Source organism: Prionailurus viverrinus, chromosome D3 (assembly GCF_022837055.1).
Source record: "Prionailurus viverrinus isolate Anna chromosome D3, UM_Priviv_1.0, whole genome shotgun sequence".
In the NCBI taxonomy this organism is placed as follows: Eukaryota; Metazoa; Chordata; class Mammalia; order Carnivora; family Felidae; genus Prionailurus; species Prionailurus viverrinus.
The window spans coordinates 56184228-56203249 of NC_062572.1; the positions used below are offsets into that span (position 1 = coordinate 56184228).

At 37.3% G+C, this 19022-nt stretch overlaps 1 protein-coding gene across 7 annotated transcripts in view; it reads right to left on the reverse strand.

Annotated features, from left to right (window-relative positions):
- The window catches only part of CCDC178 (coiled-coil domain containing 178), a 514890-nt gene that overhangs the window by 481625 nt on the left and 14243 nt on the right, over positions 1–19022 (reverse strand). For 6 of the 7 annotated variants that reach the window (XM_047828874.1, XM_047828873.1, XM_047828870.1 and 3 more), the window contains one exon: positions 3899–3979. In XM_047828874.1, coding sequence (XP_047684830.1) covers positions 3899–3956 — 58 coding nt within the window. In that variant the 5' untranslated portion in view covers positions 3957–3979. Of the gene's footprint in view, positions 1–3898; positions 3998–19022 lie in introns of all 7 variants that reach the window. The other variant, XM_047828872.1, reaches the window with a different exon arrangement.

The following is a 19022-nucleotide window of genomic DNA, read 5'->3' on the forward strand; positions in this document are numbered from 1 at the left end:
TTAAAAGATCAGAAATTACCACTTTGAAAAGTTTAGCACAAATGGACACATCTGGCAAAATTGATCAAGACGAACCAGAAGAAAGAGAAGAAACAAATGCAATATTATGAATGTAAATGAGAACTGCATGTAGAAAGATATAAAAGTAAAAAAATATTAGCTATGTGGTCTCAGTATACTTAAAATTTAACCAAATGAACAAAATTTTAAAAGAAATATAACTTGCCAATAGTGAATTAAGAATAAACAGAAAGTCTAAATAATCTTATTGCCAATAAATAATTTATATCAATAGTGTCTCTCTGAAAATTAACACATAAGTTTAGCTAAACATTAAAGAAAAATTAATTAAAATATTTTATTTTTCAGAGAACAGAAAATGAAGAAACATTACCCCAATTCAATTGTGAAGTTACAAATACCTTGCTAACAAAATTAGATTAAAATAAGGTAAGTAAAAAATTCCATCATGTTTCATGATGAAACATTAAAAGTCTCATTTAAAAAATCAGGAACAAGAAGATAAATGTCCTTTTTTTTATTGCTTCATTTAACAGGGTTCTAAAGGATCTAGTCTAAGCAATAGGGGAGGGAAAATGGTAAAATTATAATGGGAGGAAAGTAAAAACCAAACCTCATTTTCAGATGATCAAACTGATATTAGTGAATTAATAAAATAAAGTAATATAAGATGAAATGTATTAAGACTATATATGTATTGTATTAGCATGTTGACATATAATAATATAAAGCTAAATGTGATTTGAGAGAGGTGAGAGGACTCAGGGTTCTATTTCTTAATGTGGGTTATGATTGCACAGATATTCTATCAGTATTCTTCATACTTTAATATATATTTTTACATGTATGAAATATCTACCATTTCAACAAATAAGACACTAATCTGTTAAAAAATAGTACAGCCTCTGCCTTACACTGAAAAAATACATTATGAAATATAATAAACAGAAAAACTAATGCAGTATCATAATTCAAATATATGATACTGCTGTGAAATTCAGTTTTATATTTAGTGAAAATATTACCTAACAGGCAAAACATTACAGGTAGTAAGTTTGTAGAAAGGTATTGTTAAATGTAATAGAAATTATTCCAGAGCTAACCATTTGTAAGCATGAGTCACCTGAAAATACTGTTGGTGAGCATGTTTTAAGATATGGCTGTGACTCTATAGACCAATTTGGAAGAGCTTAATAATTTATTTTATTATTTATATCAGCTAAGAGAAAAGAATAATCATCCAATTCTGTATGTTTATTTATAATACAATAAGAATTTTTATGTGGCCACAATAGTTTCATGATGATTGACGCAACATAAGGAAAGGATTTGTTTTTGATGTTAAGAAAAGTACCATGTTGAATATCATCTGGTAGAAGTTAATAAATAAGACCTCACACTGTGTTCTTGTGATGTTAATGACAGAGTTAATGACAAACATTTTCAAAGGTTGGTACATAATTAGGTTCAGTACATCATCCAGCAAAGATTGCTTTGGGCTTAAAAGTTTGAAATCTGCCAAGACATAGTAATAAACACTGCAAGTCTGATAAATTTCCATAGTTTGAACATGGACATCTCAATGCTTTGCTTGATGAGCTGAATGTTCTCTGTAGTGGTTGGTTGGTTTACACAGAGGATGGGAAGCTTGATGATGGTATGATGCCAAAGAGATAGAAATTAATTTTAACTGATAATCAATATTTATGCCAACATTCCAAATATTGGTTCTAATGTGATTTAAATACAAATATTGTAAACTTACCCAAAGCAAATACCAAGCAAATACCAAAAGACAATTTATTAACCATATTATTTTCCAAAGAGTTAGCCAGCCAGACATATTCCATTCCATATGCACATACAGAACTAATCTATATCATAAAACACTCATATTCCATTAAATAATGTGGAATGTGATTATATTCATGTATATCTCTCCATCACATAGACTAAATACAAATGGTCTGCCTTTTAAAATATGATTAACTTTCTCCTGATGTACCACACAAAGGAGTTTTTGCTTGCAAACCAGCATAGACTGGTCAGTTTCTGCTGCAATAAAAAACAAATAGACCTTGTGAGGTCATTCAAAGGGAAACCATCAGCTTAGCCCTCAAAAGTGTTGGAACAAACTACTAGTTTTTAATTAACATTGTAATCAATCCAAAAAGTTTGAAAAGTTCTTTTCAAGTATTTAAACAAGAGATATGTGCAAGTATGATTTGAGTATCTTCTTTCCAAATTTTGTCCTTGGGAAAGTTGTTTTAAGTGCATAACCTGGTTCATATTGCTAATCTGAAATTGAAATCAGTTTCCAGAAATCAAAAATTTTTGCTTAAACTTCACTATATAAACTCTATGACAATGTAATTGCATGTTTTTTTTCAATTAATATTGGTAGCGTGAATAAAGAGCTAAAACCCAAGGTTATTGAAATATTGTGAAAGTGAATATAGTAACAAGTACTAAAATCCTACCCAAGATTGGTAATCCTCCATGAAATCTATTGTGCAATATTCTCAACCATGTTTGGAATTACTATATGATTGCTTTCTTTTGTAATCCCTAATAAGATTGTGGCAGCTGGATTGCAATAGTAGTCCCAATAAGTTTTCCTCCTAGTGTTTTCACCTTCCTTTCCACTGTAACTTTGGAGCATCCATCATCAAAAGAATGACTTTAACCGCTTGTCCCTTGCCTCTGGGCTGGTCCTATGACTTGCTTTGGCCAATAAAATACATCAAATGATAATTGCCAGTTCTGAGCCTTGGCCTGAAAAGGCCTTGTGAGCTTCTATTCCTCCTCTCAAGCCTTGAGATCAAAGCTGCCGGATGAATATGAGAGACAACATAGTACAGCCAAGGCTATAGGCCTATGAAAGATCAAACCCCAAATAAATGACATCAATGCTTAGTTGACCTATGGCTTAGTGCAGATGTATGAGTGAGCCATCCTGAGCCCACCTGAAATTAATAGAACCACTCAGCACACTTATGCATAAGTGAACTAAAATGAATATTTATGATGTATGCACCTGCATTTTTTGGTTGGTTTTTATGTAGCATTAGTGCAACAATGGATAACTTGACTGTCAATGGACTACAAAGTATTCAAGGCAAAATTCTATACCAAGGATTGGCAAACTTATTCTGTAAAGGACCAGATAGTAAAAATTTTAGGTTTTGTAGGCCACATGCATTCTCTGTTGCATATTCCTCTTTGTTCTTTTTTCTTTTCTTTTCTTTTTAACAACACTTTACAAATATAAAACCATTTTTAGCATTTGGGCTGTAGAAAAGGGCTGCTGTCCAGATTTGGCCCATCAGCTGTAATGTGCTGACCTCTGTCCTATATGATGCAAAGACATATTATTAACACAATGCAGAATAAAAGATGTTGGGGTTCAGAATGCAAAGTAATATAATAAAAGCTAATACAATTTTAAAAATAGAAGTACCAAGTATTTTTCATTTTTAATTTTGTGTTTGTCTTCAGTGGGTGCTGGTAAAATTTTAATAACCAGCTGTTATTAACCAGCCAATTTCAAGCAATCAGAGGAGTAACGCTGAGATATATGCAATTGGTTCACATGAGCCAGTAAGAGCTGGCTCTGTTGTACTACCTATATGTTGTATTGCCTATACTTTTGTTCAATAGTAAATATAAAAGAAATCGATTATAATCCAGATAGTGGGTTTTCCTTAAACTGATTTACTCCTTTCATTCACCTCACCTTCCTGATCCCAGTAAGGTTTGATTGTGTGACCCTTTGTCCTGGAGAAGACTACTATCCTTGCAGCTGCCTTCTATGATTGACTTAATTGCATTTACCTATGACCTAGTTTCAAAGAAAATCATTTAATGATAAACTTACTTTTCTTGGCTTGATCACCTCCAATGAAAGAACAGGAAATTGTCTTGTTTTCAGGCATAGTTATTTACAGTATTTTGAAACCTAATTAGAAAGAAAAATCTTTACATATCATGAATCAAAAGTAGCATATATTTAATTTCACTGAAAGTTGTCAACTTAAGAACTAATAATGTCGGAATAGGTTTCTAATACTTGATATAGATATATAAAAATCAATACTAAATTATGTTAAAAATGTAAGGAAATGCAACAATATGCTCTTCTTCCTTTGAGAACTATTATGATCCTATTTGGGAACACCAAAGATAAAAATCCTCATTAAAAAGGGATCTTTGATCCTCTGCTTTGCAGATAGCTTTGAAACAGACAACGGCCTGCTGACTAGATTTTTTTTAGCATTTTCACTGTAACTGTGGACTCTAAGCCCTGTGGAGGTTCTGGAACCTATGATGCTTCATTTCCTATGATAAAGTTAAACTTTACTATCATCTCTCCTTTCCATCCATTCCTTTTTTAAACATTTTGTTATGGATAAAATCAAATACATACAAAGGTAAAGAGAAAGTTTAATGGATCTGTATGTGTCCTTCAACCAATTTCAACTAGTAACCCATATGAATTCTATATACCTACCTACCAACCTGTCTAACCTACCTACCTTGGTCATACTTAAGCAAATCTCAAGTATAGTATTGCATTTGTAAACATTTCAAGAATTTTTTAAACATAGCAATAATACCAATAATATAATTAAGACAGCTAACAATATGGTCTTAATATCGCTAAACATATAGTCAGTATTTACATTTCTTTCATTGTCTTATTTTTTCTCCTGTTTTTAAAGTTTTTGGAGTAATAACACAAGCATAACATTAAACTGAAATGTCTTTTAATTCTCTTCATAAGTTCTCCTTTTAATTCTCTTTATGATGTTTCTTTCCTCTATAATTTATCAATATGGAAATCAAATATTTTGTCCTATAGAGTTTTCATATTACTGACAACATCCCTGTTCTATACTAAGTTACTCAACTGTAATTCCTATAAGTCAGTATTTATTAGAAATTTAAATTACTGAATGAAAAGACAGTAATTCTGTAACATAGAACTAATCACTACCTCTTTTAATTTGTAGACCTAAAACATCATTGAGTTTAGAGATTAGAAATCAACTAGTTCAATTTTTTTTTTTTTTTACTAACAAGGAAATTGGCAAATTGGTACTAAAATTGGTAAATTCATTCAATGTAAAACGACAGCTTAGGAAAGAGTGCTCTGAAAGAAAACCCTGAATTCCAAGTCTTTTGCCCCTTTGAATAAGCCAATCTACTGCATCAAGACCAACTTATTACTGGAAAGGAAGCTATAGAAAATTACATAATTAAATTTTAATTTATATCAAGATTATTTTTTTAATTCAATGAAGATTGTAGTTAAAATAGAGAATCCTATTTTCTCTTCTACACAAAAGTACTGGAAAAATATAAGAAAATTAATTATTCCAGTAATGAGTTCCTGGGTAACTTGGAAAAATGCTCTTACAAATTACTACTAACAGAAATATGGTTAAAATGTATTTTTTTAATGTTTATTTATTTTTGAGAGAGAGCACAAGCAGGAGAGGCAGAGAGAGAGGGAGACACAGAATCCGAAGCAGTCTCCAGGCTCTGAGCTGTCAGCACAGACCTGGACGCAGGGCTTCAACCCACAGGCTGCGAGATCATGACCTGAGCTGAAGTAGGCCGCTTAACTGACTGAGCCACCCGGGTGCCCCATGTATTTTTTAACTCTTCTTTGAAGTATCTGAAAACTAGCGAGGTAATAATAAATACCTGGGCCAAATTCTGGTAGAAGACAGAAACCCACAGAGGCGAGACCAACATATAAGTTTGCTTTGCCCAAGGGCAATATCTAATGTGGGAGAGGCAGCTGGACAGCTGGGCAGTACTTGTAACAGCCACACAAAACTTTGGAAACAAAAGATAGAATCCAAATTCTACCAAGTGTAGGTGGAAAACTACCCATTCCTACTACTGGAAACTACTGGAAAACTAACCCATTCCTAGGATTGAGACCCCAGAAGTCTGTATCTTAAGGAACAGAATGAAATCGAACTAAAAGCAATGCGAAGACTGCCCATAGACTGAAGTCGAACCACAGATCATCTGGGTAACCCAGAATATCACAGAAGTAAAGTGAATTAAGGTGATTCCTGCCCAGCACAAGGTGAAAGGTAACCCCACACGCAAAGAGACTGAATAATAGAAATCACCAGAAAAGGAAAGATAACAGAAACTAACCCAAAGCTACTCAAGATAGTAAGGTTACCAGATACAAACCACCTAACTATGCTTAACATGTTTATTTTTATTTTATTTTTGATATGAAATTTATTGTCAAATTGGTGTCCGTACAACACCCAGTGCTCATCCCAAAAGGTGCCCTCCTCAATACCCATCACCCACCCTCCCCCCGTCCTACCCCCCATCAACCCTCAGTTTGTTCTCAGTTTTTAAAAGTCTCTTATGTTTTGGCTCCTTCCTTCTCTAACCTTTCTTTTTTCTTTTCCTTCCCCTCCCCCTTGGTCTTCTGTTAAGTTTCTCAGGATCCACATAAGAGTGAAAACATATGGTATCTGTCTTTCTCTATAGGACTTATTTCACTTAGCATCACACTCTCCAGTTCCATCCACGTTGCTATAAAAAGCCATATTTCATTCTTTCTCATTGCCACATAGTACTCCATTGTGTATATAAACCACAATTTCTTTATCCATTCATCAGTTGATGGACATTTAGGCTCTTTCCATAGTTTGGCTATTGTTGAAAGTGCTGCTATAAACATTGGGGTACAAGTGCCCCTGTGTATCAGTACTCCTGTATCCCTGGGGTAAATTCCTAGCAGTGCTCTTGCTGGGTCATAGGGTAGGTCTATTTTTAATTTTTTGAGGAAATTTTTCCAGAGTGGCTGCACCAGTTTGCATTCCCACCAACAGTGCAAGAGGGTTCCTGTTTCTCCACATCCTTGCCAGCATCTATAGTCTCCTGATTTGTTCATTTTAGCCACTCTGACTGGCATAAGATGGTATCTGAGTGTGGTTTTGATTTGTATTTCCCTGATGAGGAGCGACATTGACCATCTTTTCATGTGCCTGTTGGCCATCCGGATGTCTTCTTTAGAGAAGTGTCTATTCATGTTTTCTGCCCATTTCTTCACTGGATTATTTATTTTTCGGGTGTAGAGTTTGGTGAGTTCTTTAAAGATTTTGGATACTAGTCCTTTGTCTGATATGACATTAGAAAATATCTTTTCCCATTCCGTTGGTTGCCTTTTAATTTTGTTGATTGTTTCCTTTGCAGTGCAGAAGCTTTTTATCTTCATAACATCCCAATAGTTCATTTTTGCTTTTAATTTCCTTGCCTTTGGGGATGTGTCAAGTAAGAAATTGCTGCGGCTGAGGTCAGAGAGGTTTTTTCCTGCTTTCTCCTCTAGGGTTTTGATGGTTTCCTGTCTCACATTCAGGTCCTTTATCCATTTTGAGTTTATTTTTTTGTGAATGTTGTGAGAAAGTGGTCTAGTTTCATTCTTCTGCATGTTGCTGTCCAGTTCTCCCAGCACCATTTGTTAAAGAGACTGTCTTTTTTTCCATTGGATATTCTTTCCTGCTTTGTCAAAGATTAGCTGGCCATACCTTTGTGAGTCTAGTTCTGGGATTTCTATTCTATTCCATTGGTCTATGTGTCTGTTTTTGTGCCAATACCATGCTGTCTTGATGATGACAGCTTTGTAGTAGAGGCTAAAGTCTGGGATTGTGATGCCTCCTGCTTGGGTCTTCTTCTTCAAAATTCCTTTGGCTATTCTGGGTCTTTTGTGGTTCCATACAAATTTTAGGATTGCTTGTTCTAGCTTCAAGAAGAATGCTGGTGCAATTTTGATTGGGATTGCATTGAATGTGTATATTGCTTTGGGTAGTATTGACATTTTAACAATATTTTATTCTTCCAATCCATGAGCACGGAATATTTTTCCATTTCTTTATATCTTCTTCAATTTCCTTCATAAACTCTCTATAGTTTTCAGCATACAGATCTTTTACATCTTTGGTTAGGTTTATTCCTAGGTATTTTATGCTTCTTGGTGCAATTGTGAATGGGATCAGTTTCTTTATTTGTCTTTCTGTTGCTTCATTGTTAGTGTATAAGAATGCAATTGATTTCTGTACATTGATTTTGTATCCTGCGACTTTGCTGATCATGTATCAGTTCTAGCAGACTTTTGGTGGAGTCTATCAGGTTTTCCATGTCTAATATCATGTCATCTGCAAAAACTGAAAGCTTGACTTCATCTTTGCCAATTTTGATGCCTTTGATTTCCTTGTGTTGTCTAATTGCTGATGCTAGAACTTCCAACACTGTGTTAAACAACAGTGGTGAGTGTGGACATCCCTGTCATGTTCCTGATCTCAGGGAGAAAGCTCTCAGTTTTTCCCCATTGAGGATGATATTAGCTGTGGGCTTTTCATAAATGGCTTTTATGATGTTTAAGTATGTTCCTTCTATCCTGACTTTCTCAGGGTTTTTATTAAGAAAGGATGCTGAATTTTGTCAAATGCTTTTTCTGCATCAATTGACAGGATCATATGGTTCTTACCTTTTCTTTACTAATGTGATGTATCACGTTGATCAATTTGCGAATGTTGAACCAGCCCTGCAGCCCAGGAATGAATCCCCCTTGATCGTGGTGAATAATTCTTTTTATATGTTGTTGAATTCGATTGGAGTATCTTATTGAGAATTTTTGCATCCATATTCATCAGGGATATTGGCCTGTAGTTCTCTTTTTTTGCTGGGTCTCTGTCTGGTTTAGAAATCAAAGTACTGCTGGCTTCATAGAATAAGTCTGGAAGTTTTCCTTCCCTTTCTATTTTTTGGAATAACTTGAGAAGGAGAGGTATTATCTCTGCTTTCAATGTCTGGTAGAATTCGCCTGGGAAGCCATCTGGTCTTGGACTCTTATTTGTTGGGAGATTTTTGATAACCGATTCAATTTCTTCACTGGTTATGGGTTTGTTCAAGTTTTCTATTTCTTCCTGTTTGAGTTTTGTAAGTGTCTGGGTGCTTAGGAATTTGTCCATTTCTTCCAGGTTGTCCAATTTGTTGGCATATAATCTTTCATATTATTCCCTGATAATTGCTTGTATTTCTGAGGGATTGGTTGTAATAATTCCATTTTCATTCATGATTTTATTTATTTGGGTCTTCTCCCTTTTCTTTTTGAGAAGCCTGGCTAGAGGTTTATCAATTTTGTTTATTTTTTCAAAAAACCAACTCTTGGTTCCATTGATCTGCTCTGCAGTTTTTTTTTTTAGATTAATATTGTTTATCTCTGCCCTGATATTTATTATTTCTCTTCTTATGCTGGGCTTAGGGTGTCTTTGCTGGTCTGCTTCTATTTCCTGTAGGTGTGCTGTTAGATTTTGTATTTGGGATTCTTCTTGTTTCTTGAGATAGGCCTGGATTGCAATGTATTTTCCTCTCAGGACTGCTTTCACTGCATCACAAAGCGTTTGGATTGTTGTATTTTCATCTTCATTTGTTTTCATATATTTTTAAATTTCTTCTCTAACTGCCTGGTTGACCCATTCATTCTTTAGTATGGTGTTCTTTAACCTCCATGCTTTTGGAGGTTTTCCAGACTTTTTCCTGTGGTTGATTTCAAGTTTCATAACATTGTGGTCTGAAAGTGTGCATTGTATGATCTCAATTCTTTTATATTTATGAAGAGCTGTTTTGTGAACCAGTATGTCATCTATCTTGGAGAATATTCCATGTACATTCGAGAAGAAAGTATATTCTGTTGCTTTGGGATGCAGAGTTCTAAACACATCTGTCAAGTCCATCTGATCCAATGTATCATTCAGGGCCCTTGTTTCTTTGTTGATCCTGTGTCTACATGATCTATGCATTGTTGTAAGTGGAGTATTAAAGTCCCCTGCAACTATCACATTCTTATCCATAAGGTTGCTTATGTTTGTGATAATTGTTTTATATATTTGGGGGCTCCCGTATTCAGCACATAGACATTTATAATTGTTAGCTCTTCCTGATGCATAGACCCTCTAATTAGTATATAATGCCCTTCTTCATCTCTCGTTATAGCATTTAATTTAAAGTCTAGTTTGTCTGATATAAGTATGGCTACTCCAGCTTTCTTTTGACTTCCAGTAGCATGATACATAGTTCTCCATCCCCTTACTTTCAATCTGAAGGTGTCCTCAGGTCTAAAATGAGTCACTTGTAAACAGTAAATAGATGGGTCTTGTTTTTTATCCATTCTGATACTCTATGTCTTTTGGTTGGAGTATTTAGTCCATTTACATTCAGTGTTATTATTGAAAGATATGGGTTTAGAGTCATTGTGATGTCTGTAGGTTTCATGCTTGTAGTGATGTCTCTGGTACTTTGTGGTCCTTGCAACATTTCACTCACAGAATCCCCCTGAGGATCTCTTGTAGTGCTGGTTTAGTGGTGATGAATTACTTCAGTTTTTGTTTGTTTGGGAAGACCTTTATCTCTCCTTCTTTTCTGAATGACAGACTTGCTGGATAAAGGATTCTTGGCCGCATGTTTTTCCTGTTCATCACATTGAAGATTTCCTGCCATTCCTTTTTGGCCTGCAAGTTTCAGTAGATAGGTCTGCCACTACTCTTATGGGTCTCCCTTTATAAGTTAGAGCGTGTTTATCCCTAGCTGCTTTCAGAATTTTCTCTTTATCCTTGTATTTTGCCAGTTGCACTATGATACGTCGTGCAAAAGATCGATTCAAGTTACGTCTGAAGGGGGTTCTCTGTGCCTCTTGGATTTCAATGCTTTTTTCCTTCCCCAGATCCGGGAAGTTCTCAGCTATGATTTGTACAAGTACACCTTCAGCCCCTTTCTCTCTCTCTTCCTCTTCTGGAATTCCTATGATATGGATATTGTTCTGTTTGATTGCATCACCTAGTTCTCTCATTCTCCCCTCATACTCCTGGATTTTTTTGTCTTTTTCTCAGCTTCCTCTTTTTCCATAATTTTATCTTCTAATTCACCTATTCTCTCCTCTGCTTCTTCAATCCGAGCTGTGGTCACCTCTACGTTATTTTGCATCTCATTTATAGCATTTTTTAGCTCCTCATGACTATTTCTTAGTCCCTTGATCTCTGTAGCAATAGATTCTCTGCTATCTATACTTTTTCTCAAGCCCAGCAATTAATTTTATGACTATTATTCTAAATTCTTGTTCTGTTATATTGCTTAAATCGTTTTTGATCAATTCGTTAGCTGTCGCTACTTCCTGGAGTTTCTTTTGAGGAGAGTTCTTCCATTTCGTCATTTTGGGTAGTCCCTGGGGTGGTTCCCAACTGCAGGGCACTTGCCCTGTGCTGTCCGGAGTAACTTGTGTTAGTGGGCGGGGCTGCAGTCAGACCTGATGTCTGCCCCCAGCCCACTGCTGGCGCCACAGTCAGACTGGTGTGTACCTTATCTTCCCCTCTCCCAGGGGCAGGACTCACTGTGGAGTGGTGTGGCCCCTGTCTGGGCTACTTGCACACCACCAGGCTTGTGGTGTTGCTTCAGTGGGATCTGGCATATTAGCTGGGGTGGATCCGCAAGGTGCACAGGGGTTGGAGGGGCAAGCTTAGCTCTTTGCCATTGGTGGTCCCCTGCACAAGGGGCCCTGCAGCACCGGGAGGGAGGCTGACCCGTCGGAGGGTTGGATCCACAGAGGCACAGCGTTGGGTGTTTGTGTGGTGCAAGCAGGTTCGGTGAACTGGTTCCCTTTGGGGTTTCAGCTGGGGGATGTGAGAGGGAGATGGCACTGGCCAGCACCTTTGTTCCCCACCGAGCTGAGCTCTGTCTTCCAGGGCTCAACACCTCTCCCTCCTCGTGTCCTCTCGCCCTCCCGCTCTCCTTCCGAGCAGAGCTGTTGCCTTTTAACATTCCAGATGTTAAGTCCCACTGGCTGTCAGAACTTGCAGAGTCCGGCCCCTCCGCTTTTGCAAGCCAGACTTCAGGGGCTCTGCCTTGCCGGGCAGGCTGTCCCTCCACCACCCCGGCTCCCTCCCACCAGTCCGTGTAGCATGCGCTGCCTCTCCGCCCTTCCTACCGTAGCTCTTCCATGGGCCTCTTGTCTATGCTTGGCTCCAGAGAGTCCATTCTGCTAGTCTTCTGGCGGTTTGCTGGGTTATTTAGGCAGATATGGGTGGAATCTAAGTGATCAGCAGGACGCGCGGTGAGCCCAGCATCCTCCTATGCCACCATCTTCCCTCAATCCCTGAATTACTATCAACATGCTTATAAATATAACATTAAATTTTTAAATTTCGGAAGTAAAGTTTATGAAAGTTGACAACTGCAGATTTGAACTATGAACTGTGATTCTAAACCCACTGGTAAACTTAAAAGCAGATATGACAAAGCTGAAGAATTAGTAAAACAGATTCAGAAAAACAATGATCTTGAAGGAAGCGTGCAGTAATAAAAAGATGGAAAGTACAGAGGCAAGCATAATAGTCAGTGCTCTCAACCTCGCTTCCAGAAAGATGGAGTGGATGTACTTATCCCTATTCCCTCTCTTGAGTACAACAAAAACTCTAGTTGTTATCTCTAAAACAAACATGAGATGACTTTGAAAGGTGGAGAGACTGTAGGCAGCCTGGATAGGCACCTTGGAACCAGAGAAACAATGAGGTGGTGAGTTTCCAAGATTTTGTTTTAGTCTTATATATCCTTGACTTGAAGCTGAAGAAACCAGCAACCCAGAAATACCAGTGGGTTCAGATCAAATAAATCTCCAACAGAAGCCCTCTCTAGCAAAAGGACTGGGAACAGGGAGCTTAGCAAGAAAGAAAACATTTAGATACTAACCGCTGTACTCTAGCCAAACACCAGAGACAAAACTGTGGCCCCTCAAAGGTTAAGTAAGGATCCACCCTTGCTAGGTGGTTTTGAGGCACCCCAATCTTCCTGCTGGGGTGATGTCAGAGGAAGCAGGTAGGAATATAGGACTTCCCGCCCACTGGTTAGAGTCAAGCCTCTCCCCTTTCATTGTCAACAAACACTGAGTGGGGAGCCTGGACTTCATACCTCCCAGCAGCAATAACGAAGGACTGGGACAGTGTCAATGCAGGCTTAATGGTGAATCACATCTTCCACCACAACCCAGCATGAGTGAGGCTGCACCTTCTACATGGGTTTGGTGGAGCCCATATAGGAAGGAGTAGCTAGGCACTGCTACCTCTCCCAGCTAAAAGTCAGTGGAGGCCTAATGGGGAGCTGGAACCCCCACCCCTGCCCAGCAATAAGAAGTGCAACGTAAACCACAGTGACATATCTATATACCTAGCAGAATGGCTAAAACAAGAAATAGTTTTAACACCCAGTAGTGGCAAGGATGTGGAAGAACTGCATCATCCATACATTGCTGGTTAGAATGTAAAATGAGAAAGCTACTTTGGAAGATAGTTCAGCAATTCTTTTTAAAACTAAAAATGGGCCTTCCAATATAACCTAGCGATTGTACTCTTGAACATATTTCCCAGAGAAATGAAAACTTATTTTCACTCAGAAACTTCTGCATAATATTCAGGGGAGCTTTGTTTAAACTCGCCAAAACCTACTGGACAGCAGCATTCCAAAGAATGAAACTGAACCACTTTCTTATACCATACACAAAAATAAATTCTAAATGGATTGAAGACCTAAATGTGAGACATGAAACCATAAAAATCCTAGAGGAGAACACAGGCAGTACCTTCTTTGACACTGGCTGTAGCAACTACTTTCTTTCTAGATAGGTCTCCTCAGGCAAGGGAAACAAAAGCAAAAACACACTAGCCAAAACCTGCACACTACCCAAATGTCCTTCAGTGGGTGAGTGGTGAAACAAATTGTGGTACATCTATAACATGGAATATAGCCCTGCAATAAAAAGGAAAAGACTCTTTATTGATATATGCAACAATTTGGATGAACCCCAGATCAGTTATGCTGACTGAAAAAAAACCAACCTCAAAAGGTTATATATTGCAGGATTTCATTTTTTAAGTTTTTTTTTATTTATTTTGAGAGAGAGAAAGTACAAGTGGGGGAGGGCCAGAGAGAGAGAGAATCCCAAGCAGGCTCCTCACTGTCAGCACAGAGCCTGATGCAGGGCTCGAACTCACAAACTGTGAAATCATGACCTGAGCCAAAACCAAGAGTTAGACACTTAACAGGCTGAGGCACCTAGGTGCCCCGCAGGATTTCATTGCTATCCATTAAATAATGTAATAGCGATTGAGAACAGATCAGCAGTTGCCTGGGGATGGAGATCAGGGAAATGTTGTGATGGTGCACAAGTAAGTATCTTGATTGTAGTGGTGCTTACACAAAGCTACACATGTGATAAAATTTCATAGAGTTATACACCTATACAGAAAAAAAAATGCAGGTATTGCTGGTGAATCAATGAGCTTTACAGTTTGTGCTTTTGATGTTGTACTATCATTACCTGGTGATGTTAACACCAGGGGATGATGGCTGAAACGGGCACAAAACCTTCCTGTATGTTTCTTTGCAACTTCCTGTGATTTTATAATTATTTTGAAGTAAAAGGCTTGAAATAAATAAAACCATAAAGGGAAAGAAAAATAGGATACCTAGAAAATCTCCATGCTGCTAGTATCCAAAATCTATAAAGAGCTCACCAAACTCCACACCCGAAAAACAAATAACCCAGTGAAGAAATGGGCAGAAAACATGAATAGACACTTCTCTAAAGAAGACATCCGGATGGCCAACAGGCACATGAAAAGATGTTCAGTGTCGCTCCTTATCAGGGAAATACAAATCAAAACCACACTCAGGTATCACCTCACGCCAGTCAGAGTGGCCAAAATGAACAAATCAGGAGACTATAGATGCTGGAGAGGATGTGGAGAAACAGGAACCCTCTTGCACTGTTGGTGGGAATGCAAATTGGTGCGGCCGCTCTGGAAAGCAGTGTGGAGGTTCCTCAGAAAATTAAAAATAGACCTACCCTATGACCCAGCAATAGCACTGCTAGGAATTTATCCAAGGGATACAGGAGTACTGATGCATAGGGCCACTTGTACCCCAATGTTCATAGCAGCACTCTCAACAATAGCCAAATTATGGAAAGAGCCTAAATGTCCATCAACTGATGAATGGATAAAGAAATTGTGGTTTATATACACAATGGAATATTACGTGGCAATGAGAAAAAATGAAATATGGCCTTTTGTAGCAACGTGGATGGAACTGGAGAGTGTGATGCTAAGTGAAATAAGCCATACAGAGAAAGACAGATACCATATGGTTTCACTCTTATGTGGATCCTGAGAAACTTAACAGGAACCCATGGGGGAGGGGAAGGAAAAAAAAAAGAGGTTAGAATGGGAGAGAGCCAAAGCATAAGAGACTGTTAAAACCTGAGAACAAATTGAGGGTTGATGGGGGGTGGGAGGGAGGAGAGGGTGGGTGATGGGTATTGAGGAGGGCACCTTTTGGGATGAGCACTGGGTGTTGTATGGAAACCAATTTGTCAATAAATTTCATAAAAAAAATAAATAAATAAAAAATAAAAATGGCACTATTTTCTTCAGAAAAAAAAAAAGAAAGAAAATCTCCATGCTTGTGGAAATTAAGAAATCAATTATAAATGAACTATATGGAAGAATACATCACAATGGAACTTAGAAAAAAAATCTGGACAAATATAAACATACTGCAACATGTAGGACACAACTAGAGCAGTCCCTGGAGGAGGTGTGAGGGTGGGAGAATGTCTATTTTAAGCAGTATTCCAAGGGGAAGTCCTTTTTGAGAAAGTGATGTCTGATTATAATGAATGGAGAGAATGTGCCAAAAGCCTTCAGGGAAGCGCTATCCAGGAAGAGCTACAGAGGCCCTAGAGTCAGGAATGAGTTAGCATGACCCAGAAACAGTACCTGTAGGTAGTAATTAACTCTAGAACCAATCCTAATGCAAAAGGGTAAATTAACAACCACAAAAAGTCTATATAGTGTCTCAGCTAACTTTTATCCGAAACATTCAATCCTTGGACCCGGTCACTGCTTGGAACCCTCAAGCTGTTTTCACCATGGCAGGCTAGCTTCTTAACTTGCCAATAGAGCAAAATTGCAGGTCCTTCACAGGTCTTGCCAGAAATCTGGCTGCTAAATTGTCAATACTTTTGCAAGCCAGTTAGGGACTTATAGTAGCTTAAAATCAACCATGGTGACAAGATCTATACCATGGAATCAGCAAACACCAGAAATGAGGTTTTGTTTTTGTGTTCTGAGAGGTGGTTGTCAAACATTTATCAGTATACTACTACCAAAGAAAGATTCCTGAAAAGATAGAACATGAGCTGTGTCATTAGATAGAATATAAGGTTACTACTGGAAGAGAGGATGAGAGAATTATAGATGTGGTGACTGAAATGAGCTAGGTTATCAAAGCTGAAGTGAGTTCCACTTAGAGAAAAATGAATAGAGAATTTGATTCTATCAATTGGGTTATGAAGAGGAATACAGTCATAAGAATGGGAGAGTAGGTAAGAAGAAATATTAATTTCAGGCTAAAAAAGTTTAGACATCAGTTGTTTCAAACATACTCATTCTTAAACTCTTATTTCCAACCTCTCTCTTTTTAAAGATATCACCTCCTACTTCAGAGAGAAAATAGAAGGAATAGGATCTAAATTTTAATATCCTCTCACCAAACCTACAAACCAAACACATCTGTGCTTTCATGGCCTCCTTCTGTTCTGACAACGTAGGGGTAGCCCTCTACTGGTTTGTCTTATCCCTCTACTTGTGCTAGAGAGTTCATAACATCCTCCCTCTTGACTTATTATTTCCGATTACAAATCAAAACTCTTATCTTACTAAAGCTCTCTTTTGTGCTGTCATCTTAAAACGATTGTTTATCTTGGCATTCATGAAGCCACACATTTCTTTGTTCAACCCCCTCCCAATAAATAGAAATGCCTTTCTTTCCATAGTTATGATTCCTTATGAAAACCACTTCATCAAGCATACCCTTTACTGTATATCCACTTACTGTGCTTTATTTTTTCTAACGACTCATTATTATTTAACATGATAATACATTTTTATAATCTCTTCCTTTGTTTCCTCTTTTCTGTTAGAAGGCAAAATCTGGGGGCACCTGGGTGGTTCAGATGGTTAAGTATCGACTTTGGCTCAGGTCATGATCTCACGGTTCGTGTGTTTGCGTTGTCCGTGCTGACAGTGCAGAGCCTGCTTGGGATTCTCTCTTTCCCTTTCTCTCTCTTTCTCTATCTCGTACTTTCTCTCTCTCTCAAAAATAAATTAATCTTTTTAAAAAATTTAAAAAAGAAGGCAAAATCTGTGTTGTTCACTGCTGTACTCCTACCATCGGTTAACAGCAGCATTAAATAGAAGTTTCTACAGCGATGAAAATGTTCTAAATCCGTGCTATCCAAAATGGCAGGCATTATACTAGCCAAGCCATATGATCATGTGGAATCACTATTAATCGTTTGAAATCTGGCTACATAATCCAGGAGTTGTTTCTCTGTTTGTTTGTTACATTTTAATTAATTTAAATGTAAATAGCCACATATGGCTAGGTGCTACTATATTGGACAGCACAGATCTACTACAGTGCCTTCCACATAGGAGGATTCAGCAGAGTCTTGTTGAAAATGAAAGAACGCATGAATGAAAAATACATGCATGAAAGAATGAAATACCCGCAATCAGTTTATAGTTTATAGATTTGGCATGGAACTGTCACCTTCCCCTCCATCTATTCAAGATTTCTGGCATCGGTTCTGTTATTAAGGTTTTGATTAGAATTTTTACTAGTTTCCATACTTGCCCAGCATATTACACAAGGCTTTTGTTTCACCACATTAGGCTGGCATCTTAGCAAATCACCATATTCCTCAAAATTTGTTTACTTCCTCATTGCTAAAACAAGATTTCTGAGCTATTTCTCTTTCTGGACAGAAAACCCTCTCACTTTACCTATTTCCTCTCATAATTTTATTTGTACTTGTTTTAAATATTCTTAATGTGAAATATTACATGGCAACATAAAAGTAAACACCTTGTATTCTACAATCTGGACTGAGATATAAGTGGTTAACAATATCATTCAAATTTCATTGTATTAGTCAGGGGTCACATTTTACCTCTTCCTCACCAAAAATTACAACCATCAAAATTATAATCCCCATGGCTCCAGTTTATTTTTATTACCTATGTAATTCAAAACAATATACTGTATCATATTTATTCAGAGTTTTACAACTTTAAATTAATGATATTATACTCTACAAATCATTCTACATCTTATTTTTATTGTTTAGGAAATTTTTGAGATTTATCTATGTTTTTATACCTAGGTGTCTTTTGTTCTTTTTCACTGCTGTATAGAATACTACTGTTTTAGTACACTGTTCTATTGATGATCATTTCAGTTGTTTTCAAATATTTTCACTATTATAACCAAGTCTACTATAAGGTTTTTAAAGCTTATTTACTTATTTTGAGAGAGAGAGAGAAAGGTGGGGGGGGGAGAGAGAGAGAGAGAGAGAGAGAGAGAGAGAGAGAGAGAGAGAGAGAATATCCCAAGCAGGCTCTGTGCTGTCTGGACAAAGCCCAATGTGGGACCTGAACTCAAACCTTGAGATCATGACCTGAACTGAAATTGGACACTTCACCCACTGAGCCACCCAAGTGTCCCCCCTACTGTAGGTTTCTTACATACTTGTCTTTGTGTCCTATGTTAGAGTATCTCTGGTGTATACACATGGTAAAGTACATTCTGGATTGTAGGTTATTTTTTTTTTAACCTTCAATAGTTCTAGATATAGTCCTTTGTTATTAATGCATTACAAGGATCTTCTCCCAGTTTATTTCAGTGTTCCTATTTGAAAACATTTATTTTTAATAGAAATAAGCATATAAATCAGTTTGGATCACCCACTGCTCAAATCCACAAACAATAGCAAAAGTCATTAGTCAGACAATTTAGAAACTCATCCTAAACACTCAGAAAAATTAAAGCCTTAAAGTCAATGATTGTACCAT